Source organism: Neofelis nebulosa, chromosome 4 (assembly GCF_028018385.1).
Source record: "Neofelis nebulosa isolate mNeoNeb1 chromosome 4, mNeoNeb1.pri, whole genome shotgun sequence".
Taxonomy (NCBI): domain Eukaryota; kingdom Metazoa; phylum Chordata; class Mammalia; order Carnivora; family Felidae; genus Neofelis; species Neofelis nebulosa.
The window spans coordinates 156,341,252-156,356,605 of record NC_080785.1 but is presented as its reverse complement, the minus strand read 5'-3'; the positions used below and the strand labels follow the sequence as shown (position 1 = coordinate 156,356,605).

Below are 15,354 nucleotides of genomic sequence, written 5' to 3'. Positions count from 1 at the left end.
ACTCACAGACCGCGAGATCGTGACCTGGCTGAAGTCGGACGCTTAACCGACTGCGCCACCCAGGCGCCCCTTCTTCTGTTTTTCTAACTCTACTAACACTCATCATACCAGGCACTGAACTCCGTGTCGAACTTCACTCCGCCCAGAGCCGGTGGGCAGGAGTGGGGAGCATGACAGCTCCACTCCCCACACAGCTGAGAGAGGATCAAGTGACAGTGGAGGAAGCTGAGGGCCTGACCTAGGTCACGGGGTCCTCTGGGGCACAGCCTGGGATTCGGGCTGCCCAATGCTCCACATCTCACGATGGGCTCGGCTTGCTTGTCTCCAGTCTCATCACTGCCCCCTGCGAAGTGCCGCCAACTTGCCTCTGGAGACGCAGGCCCAAATCACAGACAGATTAAAGCCCTGGCTGCAAACTCAGACCTCTCTTCCCTTTGGGGTGCAATGGTACCCCACGGCCTCTGGCCAGTGCCCACTGAAAGATCACTCTTCTACATCCCTGTCAAACACACATGACCTGCAGCTGGGAGCTACCAGGTCAGGGACCTTACCCAGCCTCAGCGCTCAGTGTGGATCCAGACTCGTCACCTGGGCACGCGTTCTGAATCCACAGCCCCTCCACCCCCTCCATCCCCAGTAAGCCTCCAGGTGACGCAGCCTCCAACCAGCCTGAGTGTCAGCTCCAGGCCGTGCTCAGCACCCTCTGCCCCCTTTATCAGGATACCAGAGTAAATCCTAACTGCTCAGGAACAGAGAAGGCCGACCTTGCCATCTGCCACCTGGGGAGCTGGGAACAGGGGCTGCCTCTGAGCAGAGCCAGCCTGTATGCAACTGGGCCAAGGAAGCTGCCTCTGCCATAAGGCTGGTTCAGACACTTGACCTGGGACCACAGGGAGAAGTTCACCTGGGAAACCCCTTCCAAGAGCTCAAGAGACAGCCTGAAGGCTTTAGGGGAAACGTGTGGACAAGCCAACCTCTCCAGAGAGCTCAGTCACCCTCTCTCATTCTAGAAGCTCTAATATTTTGAGCCAGAACATTCCAACATCTCAAAGAGGTGTCAAAATTGTCTGGGGCTCAGGGCCCACCCACACGGCAGTTCTGAGTCCCTCAGTCATTGGTAACACGCTCTTGCTGACATCAGAAGGAGGGCACCGGGCCCAGGGCTCGGCCAGGGCTACTCTCTAAGATGCAGACAGGAGGAGAGCAGAGTGGATGTGATCAACGCGTGTGAGGTGGTTACACTGGGCAGTGAAGCTGCAGAAGGCCGACCCGGCTGCCTTGAGCCCATGTCTTCCTTCTTCTGGAGGAGTGTGCAGGCACCAATGCAGGGAACCAGGCTTGGGGTTCCGGAGTCAGGCTCACAGCAGCCAACTAGCTCAGATACAGGCCCTTAGTTACTAGCTGCACATCTCAGGAAAGCTCTCACCCTCACTAGGTCTGACGCAAAGCATGCTGCATGAAATCCATGTATTTCTAACTCTGGAGAAGCAGAATCTGACCTGGCCAAGGTCGTGCTAGGCTAGGTGCCACAGGGAGGCTCCAGGACCAAACGACACCCTGTGTCCTGCACCCACAGAGCGTCACCAAGTCTCCTCAATGAGGTCCCCTGTGGTTGCCAGGCACTCAGGTTTCATCACTATTAGAGCCAAGAACAGATCAGTCCCTTCAGATCCTGGCTTGGCTTCCAACGGGCCCAATTGTTAGTCTTTGGGACAACAAGATCCTCTATCACCTAGATAAACAGAATGGACCTTCCTGGAATAATCTGCACTTTCAGACTCTGGATGCCCAGGAGCTGTGGAGCCCAGGGGGACAGAGCCCATCTACCCATCCGGCTATACTCTCAGCCACTGGCTTCAGACCTATTCCAAGAAAGGCCCTCTGCCTGCTACTCCCACCTGATGCTAAGTATGGCCCTCTCTAAGCACTGACAGTCTGGCTGAAGGAGCAGGCATCCTCAGCTACCCTCCACCTGAGGGCACCTGGCAGATGAGCAGTGAGTGAAGTCTGTCCCACCCTGCTTCTCTCTGCACGTCAGCTGCCACCTGGCTCCCACGACACAAAAGGATCAGCCCTATTGCTGGGTTAAGTCATGCATAAGCATCCCCCAAGATCCACCAACTGAGTACTCCCTAGAGAGATGACCATCCCTTAGAGCCCACTGCCCGTGAAAAATGGTGCCAAACCGGGCTCATCCTGCAAAGCAGACGGGGCAGCGGTGCCCGTCCATCTCTCGTGTGGTGAAGGCAGAGGGCAGCATGTGCTCTGCCAGGTGTCTAGTGCCCACCTACCCTCCGAAGCCTGACCGCGGGGACCTCCTGTGTACACGGTCACGCCTTTTCAGGGCCAACTTCAGGCAGATGAGGAAACTGAGGCTCAGGGAAGCCAAGCAACTCGCTCGAGGTCACCTGCTCAGTAAGCAGCAAAGCACGCAGCACTCGAACCCAGGACTCCCTCAAATAAGGAGGGAGCAGGCCCTCTACTATGTGGGATGTGTCTTTTCTCCTGGTCGCCTTTCTTCCACATCAGCAGGGTCGTGCTACTCTGGACGTGCCTGCTTCCCTCCCAAACCGGCTGACCAGCATCCTCAGCTGGAGCTATGCGGAGTGCTCCCCATTTCTGCAGGTCTGCTTTCCTTAACCCGCCTGCTGGGGAAGAGTCTTGCTCTGAAAATACATTCGTGTTCGGCCCAAAGTCTGAAACTGTCATAGGCCTTTTTACAGAACGTTTTGTCACCTGCCTAAAAACAAAAGCGACTGATCTCAGCTCAAAGTGACAAGATGAGCATCATGTATTTGCCAAGAGCTGATGCGTCCCAGAAACCAGGAGGCAGAGACCCAGGTAAGAGCAGTGTAGGTGTGCGCGAGGAATCCCTTCCAGGAGCTGCAGCACAACCCTAGGAGCTTAGAAGAAGCTGAAGCTTGTTTTGCTTTTCTTTCTTTTCCGTTTCTTCTTTCTTTCTTTCTTTCGTTCTTTCTTTCCTTTTTTATTTTTTTTAAACTCACAAGAACCTTTCTTGGTTCTCTCTCATTTTTAAAACATTTTTAAATATTTATTTGGGGTTTTTTTTGGGGGGGGGGTGCAGAAAGAGAGGGAGACACAGAATCCAAAGCAGGCTCCAGGCTCTGAGCTGTCAGCACAGAGCCCAACGTGGGGCTCGAACCCACGGACCGTGAGATCATGACCCAAGCCGAAGTCGGACGCTTAACCGACTGAGCCACCCCAAGCACCCCAAAAGTATTAAAAAAATTTTTTTTTAACGTTTATTCATTTTTGAGAGACAGAGAGAAACAGAGCATGAGCAGGGGAGGGACAGAGAGAAAGAGGGAGACACAGAATCTGAAGCAGGCTCCAGGCTCTGAGCTGTCAGCACAGAGCCCGATCCGGGGCTCAAACCCATGAACCATGAAATCATGACCTGAGGTGAAGTCAGACACTTAACCGACTAAGCCACTTAGGTGCCCCAAGAGTATTTCTTAAAGTATGTAAAATCAGACAATCTCACTGCCATGGCGAGGTCTGGGGAGAGCAGGGCAAGCCCGGGTGGACTCCAGGCTGGCCACCTCCCTGCTGCATCGATGAATGCTCACCCCTGCCATGCTCCCTCCTAAGTAGACCTTCTCACCTGCTGACACCCAGGCCTTGTGCCCCTTCCCAGCCAGCTCCTCCAGCTCGGGAGGGGGCCTCCGATCTTACACAAGCATCCATCAATTCTGGCCCTGCAGCCCCAAAGGACCACACTGCCCCCTTTATGGTTCTCAAACCCAGCACTTATGATGCTGTGAACCCCATGCCACTGTCTAGGGCATTGCTCCTGGGATCCACCCCACTGACTCCTCAATGGAGAGCTCCTTGGACTTCCCGCCAGGCACACTCACTCTGACCCCTGCCACCAGCTGAGGGCATCTCTCTGACCAACGTGCTAGAGTGGTCTCTCCCAGCCAGAAGGTGAGTCCTAGGGGGAGAGTACGTCCCATCATGGCTGATCTCCAGGGCCAACAGCCTGGCACCAGGCTGACAGAGGCTCGGGGCAGCCCCAGCTAGGCTGCGGGGCAGGAGAGACATGCCGCTTCCAAAAGCAGGGAATAAGCGCCACCGCTCAGCTCTCTCTCCTAGACACGATCTGGAAATAATCCCAAACTCACAGAAAAGCTGCAACAGTGCAAAGAACACCCAAGTACATTTAAACCCCGCACTGACCTGCTGTTGCTTCCCAACCTGCCCACACAAGTACGTGGGTTTTCTCCCTGCCCACCCCGCCCGGCACACCATCACATACCAATTTAGGTACACACACTGGCTTTCTTGAATCACCTGAGAGCAAGCTTCACACATCACCACGTTTCACCCCTAAATACTTGGCACGCTTCTTAAAAGTAGAGGTATTCTCTTCCATAACCACATGGCAGCTGCCAGCCTCGTCATGCTCGTTATTAACAGGACATCTCCCACCACGGTCCACCTTCCGCATTGCCACCTGGCTCAGTGGTGCCCTCACTTACTCTCCCTCTGGCAAGGAGACTGGCATACCACGCTGAGCCACCCCATCTCGAAAGTCAGCTTTTTTTTTTTTTTTAATTTTTTTAAGTTTATTTATTTATTTTGAGAGTGACAGAGACCGGCCAAGTGGGGGAGGGGCAGAGAGAGAGGGAGAGAGAGAGCATCCCAAGCAGGCTTTGCACTGCCAGCACACAGCCCGATGGGGGGCTCACACCCACGAACTGTGAGATCATGACCTGAGCCGAAACCAAGAGTCAGACGCTTAACCGACTGAGCCACCCAGGCGCCCCTCGAAAGCCAGCTTTAATCTGGAAGTTTCTCAGCAGTTCTTTGACGTTTAGGCACTGGCATTTTGGGGTAATACAGGACACCACCCCTTTTCTTTACTAGAGTGTGCCACACTTCAAGTCTGCCTGATGCAACCCAGAATAAAACTCATTGTGTGCTCCATCCCCAGGTCTCGAGGTGACAGTGGCCCTCCAAGGCACCCCACCTTCAGCATATGAAGTCTGTCTGCCCTCATGGCTGTGAACACTGATCACCCAGGCAGGGCAGCCCTGCTCAGTCTACCTTCTCCCCGTGCAGCTCACAGCAGACACCTTCTCCCCACAAACAGTCCAGGTCCAACCCTGCCACATACAGCTTCACAGTTGTGGCCATAAAACCAAGTTCCTGTCTCATTGGCCTCAGCAGCCCATGGTAAGCAGGAGCCCTCTCTTCTCCTTATTCATTTATTTACATGCTTACCATCAGCAGTGTAATGGTTAAACTTATGTGTCAACTTGACAAGGCCAGTTGTTTGGTCAAATACCAGTCTAGATATTGCAGCAAAGGCTTTTTTGAGATGAGAAAAACATTTAAGTCAGTAGACTTTGAATAAATTACCCTCTATGGTGTGGGTGGGCCTCATCTAATCAGTTGAAGGCCTTAAGAGCCCAAAAAACCGAGGCCCCTCAGAGAAAGAAGGAATTTTGCCTTTGGACTCAAGATACATCATTAGCTTCCCTGGGTCTCCAGCCTCCCAGGTCTGCCCTGCAAATTTTAGACCTACCAGTCCCCATGATCTCGTGAGCTGGTTCCTTAAAAATAAGTCTCTCTTGGGGCATCTGGGTGGCTCAGTCGGTTAAGCATCCCACTTCAGCTCAAGTCATGATCTCGCGGTCCATGTGTTGGAGCCCCACGTCGGGCTCCGTGCTGACAGCTCAGAGCCTGGAGCCTGCTTCAGATTCTGTGTCTCAATCTCTCTCTGCCCCTTCCCACTCGCACTCTGTCTCTGTCTCTCAAAAATAAATAAATGTTAAAAAAAAAAAAAAAAGTCTCTGTCCGTCTCACTCTCTAGTGATTCTGTTTCTCCCCTAATACAGATTCACGGACTGCCATCTGCAGTGGTCTCAAACGCACCGCAGTCATTAATCATCTTGACGCTCAGATTGTCCCAGGCTGGCCCTGGAGCCCTTGGTGTTGGCTCCTGACCCATCTCTGCCCTCCTCGGAGTCCACTTGGCTTGCTCCAGGCACAGCAGAGGCATCACCTATCTCTGTGAGGAGCCCCGGTTCCAAGACTGAGACCTGGAAGCTTCCTCATACAGAGGCCCCCACCGGGAGAGCTCGTAAGAGAGAGCACTGCAACAGAGGAAGTCGACAGGACACGGGTGTTCTTGAATTTGAGTGGGAAGACAAAAACACATCTATTTCCACCACCTGGACCTTGGCGTTTCTTTCAGTTACAAACACAAGCACCAAACTCTGCAGCTGATCTTGAACAACACTGACTTAAACTATAGGAGTCCCCTTATACACAGGTTTTTTTGATACAGTACTTTAAATATATTTTCTCCTCATGATTTTCTTCCTAATACTTTTTTCTCTAGCTCTCTAGCTTGCTTTATTGTGAGAATACAGTCCATAATATGTACAGCATACAAGCTATATGTTAATTGACTATGTTATCGGTAAAGCATTATTTAAGTTTTGGGGGAGTCAAAAGTTATACACGGGTTGCCAGCTGTGTCTGCGCCCCAACCCCCACACTGGTCAAGGGTCAACTGGGCAGCAACACGCACAGTATCAACTCTGATTTCTAAATTCAAGATATGTAACAGCAACCGAATCTGCTGTAGCTCATCATTAACACGTTAACAATAAATTTGTTACTAGGTCACACATTTCTTTTGAACGCTTTACTCACTCTCCACGTAGAACGCTGCCTTGATAATTCTACGTATTTTAGTTGTCTGAAAGGGATCCATGTCCAGAAAAGACTAAGGCCCCTGTCCGTGATTCGCTGACTTAACAGGACCTGCCCCAACTGAGGTTCAGCCATGGATGGCTTCACTGGGAAGGTACTTATGAAGTCAACTGGAGTTTAGAAAAAAAAAAATTTATATATATATATATATATATATATATATATATATATGTATGTATATACACACACACACACACATATATATATATATATATATATATCAGCTTCACTAATCTGCTGTTTCTAAACCATACTCCTCGCCACAGAAAGTCAGTCAGTGAGCACTCACCAGATAAGCCATGTAAAGTGCCAGCTCAGGCAAGGAACATCAGTGCCCCAACCTTTACACCAGTGCTAATGGGGGAATGACACCCCCAGTGTTTCCTGGTGCCACAGGGCTGGGGGCTGGGGGGCTCCATGCAGCAGGGAACACATGGACAAGTTCAAGAGCATTTGGTTCAAGTTACTAAAAATGCCATTAATTATATCATGAACACAGGTGCACCTGGGCACAAGACGTCACATGAGTGAGAGGACACCTAGACGTGAATGCCTCCCCCCCAACCCCAGGCCCTGTTGGGAGCCCCTGCCTACCCCCTACCTGGCCTTTCTTGAACCTCCCCTTCTTACTCCTGGCACCTTTCCCCAGCATGTGGCCACCTCCCACAGGTTTCTAGCTTGGCACAAACTCTGCTCCCTGGAGTGGCTGTCCCTCCTGTCCTGCCTGCAGCCCCTGGCAGGGAGCACCTACGCACTGCCCTCAGCTCAACCTCCATTAGCACACCAGGCCGTGAGAGGCCCTGCCCAAACTCAGGTACTCTGCAGTGTGAAAGCACATCATTCTCTTCACCCCTGGGTCCCACCAAGTCCTGACCAGAGGGAGCCCAGGTATCTTGTAAACTCAGTGACCTACTTATAAACTCAGCAATCATTCAGCAAGGAGCATGACAGCTTCTGATTGCCAACCCCGAGCATTTTGACCAAATGAGGTGCTACTTTGCATGGCCATTTGGGCCTAAAGCACACAGGTGCCTCCGTGCCCTCTCTGCCCAAGGTGTCCCCAGACCCTTCAATGACCAAAGGAGGGAGGTGACAACAGGCAGAAGCCGAAGCTGGGGAAGGCAGCTTGGAGCAGAGAGCAGGGCTCTGAGTGGAGCGGTCAGGCCACACACCCAGTCCCCTGCTCTCCTATCCTCGTGGCCTTGGACAAATGAGCAAGCTTCCTTGAGCCTTGGTCTCCTCTTCTGGAAAACAGGACCGTGAAGACCAACTGGCTAGGCTGAGAGGACCCCAGGAAAGGCTGGGACAAGTATGTGCCCCACCCCCAACCTCATGATTCCTCTTGCTAAGACCCCCTTCTGGCCCCCAAAATGAAAAGTGTGGCTCTGAGCACCTCCCAGAGCAGGCCGGGCCATGCGGTGACCTCACCGCGCTGCTGCCCCTGATCCAGTGTGGTTTCTAACACCAACAGGGACAAGCAGAGGCAAGCACGGCTGCCTTCATATGCTGCATCAAGACCAGACCACTAGGATAACCGAGAAGGAAAGTGAGGGCTTACACCAATCAAGGCAAAGCATTTCTACAGACCCAGGGATTTCTCCGAGAAATTAAAAAGGGAAAAGGCAGGAGACAGGGAGAGGTGGCTGAGAGACCGGAATGACCAGAAGGGGCCGCTGTCACCAGAGCTGCCTACCAGGCCGTGCTGGGAAGCTCTGCCATGCACCTTCCAGAGAAGACCCTCTCTGTACCACGGCTCCACAGAGCCTGCCCTGGGCTCCAGGCAGCATAATGACACTTTGTCCCTCCCAAGACAGAGACTGCTGGCCAGAGAGGGCTGGGCACCCCTAAACACACAGCATGGGGCCTTCATCTTGGGTGGAAAACAGAGATCATTAAATGGGAGCAAGATGCCCCACTCAGGAGGATGGAATGACATCAACGTGGCTATTCTATTTTTCCATCTCTAACCTACCCGGGTGACCCGATGGGGAGGGCAGGCAGGACAGCCACAGAGGTGCCCCAGAACAAGGGAAGAGGGACTCAACTCAGACCCACCGGGTTCCCACGCAGACACTTACAGGTACCACCCAAGCCAAACATGTGACATCAATGAGCCAAGACAGCTCATCGTCGTGAGCGTGTGACATGTGGCGTGTCTGAGGCGAGGGGAGCTACGTGTAAGCCCCTGGGGGCACAGTGGGTCCCTGCCTTATCCAGAAACCTTCTCAGCCTGCAGGAGGGGCTCACGCGTGGACTCCGAGACGATGCTGGCCAAAATGCTGAATGAGGCGGGAGCCTCCCAGAGCATTTTGCGATCTCCGTGCACAACGGAGGTTGAGCAACCACCGAGCTCAGGAACCAGCAGCACACACCCCAAGGGGTGCCCCGGGAAAGTGCCACTGTGACCACGCAGTTGTTCACAGGGTCAGGCCAGCCCAGCCCAGACCTGGCTACAAGCCACGCCAGAGCATTTCCTGGACTCAAAAAGAAACAAGAGCAAGTCAGACGCAAGAAACAACTTACTAGAAAGGTAGTTTGGGTAGGAGGAACAGCAAGGCAAGCCCCAGTGGCTGGAGGAGCAGAGTGGCCTCTCACTGCGGTGTAATATCAAGTGTTCCGAGGGAGCAAACGTCACATCCGTGACAAGAAACAGCTAGAAGGAAAGATCAAGCCTTCCTACTCGTCAAAATAAGGTCACTGTAGTCGTTTCATTTCAGGCCTGAAATTAAATTTTGGGAGCAGCTCATGATGTGCGCCATCACGAAAGCAGAACCTGGCAGGACTCCAGAGCCACCGAAACGGAACCGTCTTGCTGGTCAAGATGCGTGTATCAGCGGTGAGACTGCGCGGCCCAAACCCTTTCCGGACTTCTAGGCTAGGGACCCGCAACTGACCCGGACAAGAGGTCTGGTTAACTCCGGAGGCCCTTTAACAGCCCCCTCAGGGCCTGAGGCCAGCACCATGCTGCCCACCGTACTGATGAGCAAATGTCACACAGCCAGGGGCCTGGGTGACAAAGAACTCAAGATGGAACTCACGGATGAGGCAGGAACTGACAAAGTAAAGGGCACTAGCCACCACCACCCCCGCCCCCCCGGGTCCTGAGCTCCCTCTTCCACACCACCCCTGGCCGCTCAAACCCAACCCAGAGCTGGAGGGAGAGGGCCCGACCTCCCTTGAAAGCTGAGGCAGTGCCTGAAGGCGTCATATCCTTTCCTTACAGGAGATCTAGATCTGAGCAGCGCACCTGCCCCGCGTCCACATCAATCAACCAGTCCTAGCAGGGACAGGGAACCAAGGGCTCATGAGCAGGAATGATCACTAGGCCACTGGCAGCTACTGGGAATTGAAAGCGAAACTGTCTCAGTGCCCAGAAACTGAGATCAGAAGATTCACTTCTGCTTCAGGATCTGCCATTTAAAAGCTGTGTGACCTGAGTAAGGTACTTAACCTCTCTGGCTTGGTCTCACAGGGCTGGTGATCTGACTCACGAGGCTGCTGAGACAAGGTATCAAACAGCACAAACCAGCTCTGCCACACACATGGCCTCCAGCTCCCACTTCCAAGTTTCTGAATGCTATAAAATAAAGCATTGCAACATTCTTTGGGGAAGGGAAAAAAAAAAAAAAAAAAGGCCAAGAAACAAAAAACCACCCTGACAAAAGTAAGGGGGCAAGGCCACTAGGGTCAGGGAGACCACCCTTCACCGGCCAGGTAACCTCAGGTGGTGATGGACATCATGCCTGCGCTAATCAGTTTTCTCATCTGTGAAATGAGAATGACCCCATTCTTGACTTTCACGGGCTACAGTCAGAACCTGGCAAGTTTACACCCTCAGCCTTGAGAGGCAATGCAGACACAACAACGGCCATGTGACCTCACTGCATCGGTTCTCCTGCCAGGTCAGAGGGGACGAGGGCTGAGCAAAAGGACACCCAGATGCTCTGAGTGCACCAGGAGGCGCTACCACGGACGGCCAATGGGAGCGACCTTGACAGAGGGAGGGCCCCTTCCCCCCAAACAAAGACAGCCATCAGAACCACAGAACCCGGGGCGTCTGGGTGGCTCAGCCAGTTGAGCACCTGACTGCAGCTCCGGTCATGATCTTGTGTCTCGTGGGTTCAAGTCCCACCATCAGGCTCTACGCTGACAGCTTGGAGCCTGCTGCAGATTCTGTGTCTCCTCTCTCTCTGCTCCTCTTCCACTCATGCTCTGTCTCTCTCTCTCTCTCTCTCTCTCAAAAATAAGAAAACAAAAACAAAAACAAACAAAAACAGTGGCACCTGGGGGCTCAGTGGGTTAAGTGTCTGACTTTGGCTCAGGTCACGATCTCACTGCTTGTGGGTTGGAGCCCCATGTCGGGTTCTGTGCCGACAGCTTAGAGCCTGGAGCCTGCTTCGGATTCTGTGTCTCCCTCTCTGCCCCGTCTCCACTTGCTGACTCAAAAATATAAACGTTAAAAGTAAATAAATAGGGGCACCTGGGTGGCTCAGTCGGTTAAGCGGCCGACTTCGGCTCAGGTCATGATCTCGCGGTCCATGAGTTCGAGCCCCGCGTCGGGCTCTGTGCTGACTGCTCAGAGCCTGGAGCCTGTTTCGGATTCTGTGTCTCCCTCTCTCTGATCCTCCCCCATTCATGCTCTGTCTCTCTCTGTCTCAAAAATAAATAAACGTTAAAAAAATAAATAAATAAATTTTTTTAAAAAACCACCCCCCTTTGGGCGCCTGGGTGGCGCAGTCGGTTAAGCGTCTGACTTCAGCCAGGTCACGATCTCGCGGTCCGTGAGTTCGAGCCCCGCGTCAGGCTCTGGGCTGATGGCTCGGAGCCTGGAGCCTGTTTCGGATTCTGTGTCTCCCTCTCTCTCTGCCCCTCCCCCGTTCATGCTCTGTCTCTCTCTGTCCCAAAAATTAAAAAAACAAAAAACAAAAAAAAAAACCACCCCCCTTTTAAATAAATAAATAAATAGATAGATAGATAAATAAATAAATAAAACAAACCATGGGGCGCCTGGGTGGCTCAGTTGGTTAAGCATCCAACTTCGGCTCAGGTCATGATCTCACTGTTGGTGAGTTTGAGCCCCACATTGGGCTCTGTACTAACAACTCAGAGCCTGGAGCCTGCTTTAGATTCTGTGTCTCCCTCTCTCTCTGTCCCCCACCTCGTGCTCTGCCCCTGTCTCTCAAAAATAAACATTAAAATTTTTTTAAATAAATAAATAAAAACAAATTTAAAAAAACACAGAACCTTTCCCAAAACTGCATCAACAACTTCAAACAATATTCAGCAAAGTAACAACAAGCAATTAATAAGTGGTCATTTAAGTAAAACAGGACTACTGGCCATGCTCACGTTCCCACATCTGTCATGTATGTGGTAGGTATACCACAATGACTCTGGTGCATGTTAAACATTTGAGTGAACCCCTGAGATGATGCTGAGAACTCACCGTGTGGATGTCTGTCGTGTATTCCTTTAACAGCTGCCCCACCAACCCTCCAGTCATGACTTTGAAATCCTGCACACCGAATCTGGTGTTCTCCAAGCAGGACCTGTTGGTACCTTCCTCCTTTGACTACCTCCCCTGACAAAGGCAGAAATGGGAAGTGCCCTTGCAGGAGGAAGGGACAGAGGGACAGAGGAAGAACCATGGGCTTCCTTCAAGGAAGCAGTTGTGTGTCAGTGCTGACAGTGTACCCTTGCCCCTGCAGAGGTCAGCATGGCACAGGTGCCCTTACCTCTTGACGAGCCCTTTGCTCTGCCCCAGGGACAGGAAGCACTTCATGTGGCCCTGCACACAGTGGCCCTCACTGGCTATCCCTGCTTCCAAGAGTCACCAGCTGTGAGTCTGAATGTGACATGTGTATGAACGGACTTTGGGAATCATCGGGGCCATCCAGAATTTGTTAGTATTTTCCAATTCACAGATGTTGCTTTAGCTTTTTCACTAATGTGTCACTGAGACAAGCTGAAGTAAACACAAGACCCTGGAAGATAGCCTGAGAACACAGTCTGAGTGCTTCAAAGGCACCAGCCAGCTGGGTCCATGGTCATGCTCAAGAAAATGACAAATGGCTGGCTGGGTGCCAACTTCACACATTTAATTCACCAGAGCAGAACCTTGGAGTAAGCATCACTTAAGGGGACCCGCCAGGACAACTTCCCGCCGCCAACGGAGGCCAAAAGTCACAGCAGGAGAGATGATCTTGTTCCACGGGGAGCACGGTGGGTCCCACCTGGGAGAAGGAACAAACATGTGACGATGCCATCCACCCTCTGGACTGGCAGACGGCACTCAGCTGGCACCCACAGAGAAAACCAGGATCAAGCCACACCGGAGAAATCCCAGTTAAAAGACCAGCCAATGGGAAACGGCAATGAACACAGCATAGACCGAAAAGATAGTTGCAAGTAGCTAAAACACGAGACACCGTCAGGAAGACAAAAATGAGAGTGAGATAATCATTTTTGCCCAGCACCACCACAAAATTAGGAAGAATCAGATAATCTGGTGTGTAAGAGGAAGTGGGAAAGGCATGGTGGGGCCGGGGGTGGGGGATGGAAGAAGCACAACCCGCGGGGCAGCAGCTCAGAGCTGGGCCCTCCCCTGGGTTTGTATGGTCAGGCTGGGCCAGTGGCTCACGCCAGGGGCCACTTGTTCAGACGAGGATGGACAGGAGTCACGGGGTGGGACCCACGAGCCTCAACAGGATGTGCATGACGAGCACAATCCTGCAGGTCTGGCTGGTGCCCAAGAGCGGTCACAGCATGTAAAAGCAAAATAAAGTCGGAAGCCACTGATCCAGAAAAGGAAGGTCCAATCGAATCCACGGGCTCACAGCAAAGGCCTGGTGCCTGCGGCCCTCCCACACACACTCTGTCCTGGGGACAGTCCTGGGCTCTGGGAATGTACCTCTCGATGGGTAAGAGAGTGGGGAGGCAGTGAGGGCCCTGATACTGGAGAGAAGACTTCCAAAGAAAGGCCCTCGGCAGTCAAGGAGGAGAGCACACCGGGGTCTGGACAACAGAGTTCCAGGTGCCCTGTGTGGGTGGTTTGGGCATGGGAGACACATGATCAGCAATCACTCACTGCCACTGTAAGCATCCCCCAGTGGCACCGAGTCGCACTGCTGCCCAGCTGGCCGAGACAAGGGGTTCATAACTGGCAGAAGGAGCCCTGTGTTAGGTCACCAAATGTCCCAGAGCTCTGTGGGATAAGAAGGCCCCAGGAGTGGCCCCTATCACTGTGGCTCAATATTCTCCACTAAGAGCACATACTCTCAGTCCAGCCGGAGCTGAATGAGGGCTCTGGGACAGCAGGGGACCCTGGGAACAGGCACAGCCACCCGGAGGTGACGGGCCACAAGAACAGAGCACAGGCCCCATGGCTGTGGGTAGAGAGAGGCTTCCGGGAGCCATGACCACAGAGCTATCTATGCTGACAGAGCACTTTCTATATGGGCCACGGGCATGACAGGAGTGAGCCAGGAGGAGATGGAGGGATCGCAGGTGAGTGGGGCGAGGGGCACAGGCCCCTGAGGAGGGAGAGGTGCTCTGACTACAGCCTTTGACCCAGGCAGAATGACCAGCAAACAGCAGGCACCCACCTCGAGGTGTGCTGCAATGACAGTGCCATAGACAGGCAGCCAGAAGCCAGACTGAGCTGGCTTTAGTCAATCCTGCAAGCAAGGACCACCACCCCCGCCACCACAGAAAATCTGTGACCAGCCAAATTAGGAGCAAATGTTTAGAGTTGAAAGGTTAAATTGTCCCCACCGAGGACCTTCCAGTACCCTAAACATAGGAGCTCCCAAAAACCCCATCTTTGAAGGAAGACAAACCTTAGTGATGACATTTGCCACTTGTTAAATCAGAGTGCCAGGACATGGGGCATGCAGCACGGTCAGTGTTCTGTGAGGAAAACGGATGACCTTCATCTTTCTGCTTCTGAACCAACTTAGGGAAGAAGTTTTAGGCCCACAAATGCAGAATCCAAAAGCCCCTGCCTGGGGAAAGCACTCGGCAGCCTGGCAAGGTTTGCCAATGCCCGGGCATGAGTCTGGTCACTGGTAACAGATAGGCCAGGGCCCCAAGCAAATGGCCCTGATGCTGCTGTCCACGGCACCCCCATCACAAGCAGGCTGCAGGGGCGGGGAGCACCCTGCAGGGGAAGGCACTGACTGCCCCGTGACCACACGAGGCCAAGAACTTGCCACTGGCCACCAGCTCCTGGGCAGAGTCAGGCCACACTGTAGGACTCCCTGGCCTCTACTCCTATCACCTACTTAATAAAGTGCCACTTTATACCTGGTTTTATTTGATAAAAAAGGGAAAAGGTAGCACGACAGGCCTAGGCCTACCACAGGGAAGGTGCTATGGCCAGCCATTCCAGACTGTGTCCAACCAGACTGTCCAGCTGTGGGCCCATGCTGATGCTCCAGGCAGCTTCAGATGTGCCTTTATGGTGCGCTCTGTGAGGGAACACCACCATCCTGGGCTAAGATCCAGGGCAACGCAAGCGAGAAGGACATGGAAGGGCTTTCTTTATGGAAAAGGAGTCGCAGAGCCAGAGAACAGCGAGTAAATCAGATATATAAGCATGGAGAGCCC

General features: G+C 52.8%; 1 protein-coding gene across 2 annotated transcripts in view; it reads right to left on the bottom strand.

Moving 5' to 3' along the window:
* The window catches only part of ELL (elongation factor for RNA polymerase II), a 78,402-nt gene that overhangs the window by 45,000 nt on the left and 18,048 nt on the right, over positions 1-15,354 (bottom strand). The window contains exon 1 of one of the 2 annotated variants that reach the window (XM_058727402.1): positions 12,194-14,176. The exons of the other annotated variant lie outside the window; for it this stretch is intronic. Coding sequence (XP_058583385.1) covers positions 12,194-12,250 — 57 coding nt within the window. The 5' untranslated portion in view covers positions 12,251-14,176. Of the gene's footprint in view, positions 1-12,193; positions 14,177-15,354 lie in introns of those variants that run through there. 2 annotated transcript variants of the gene reach the window in all.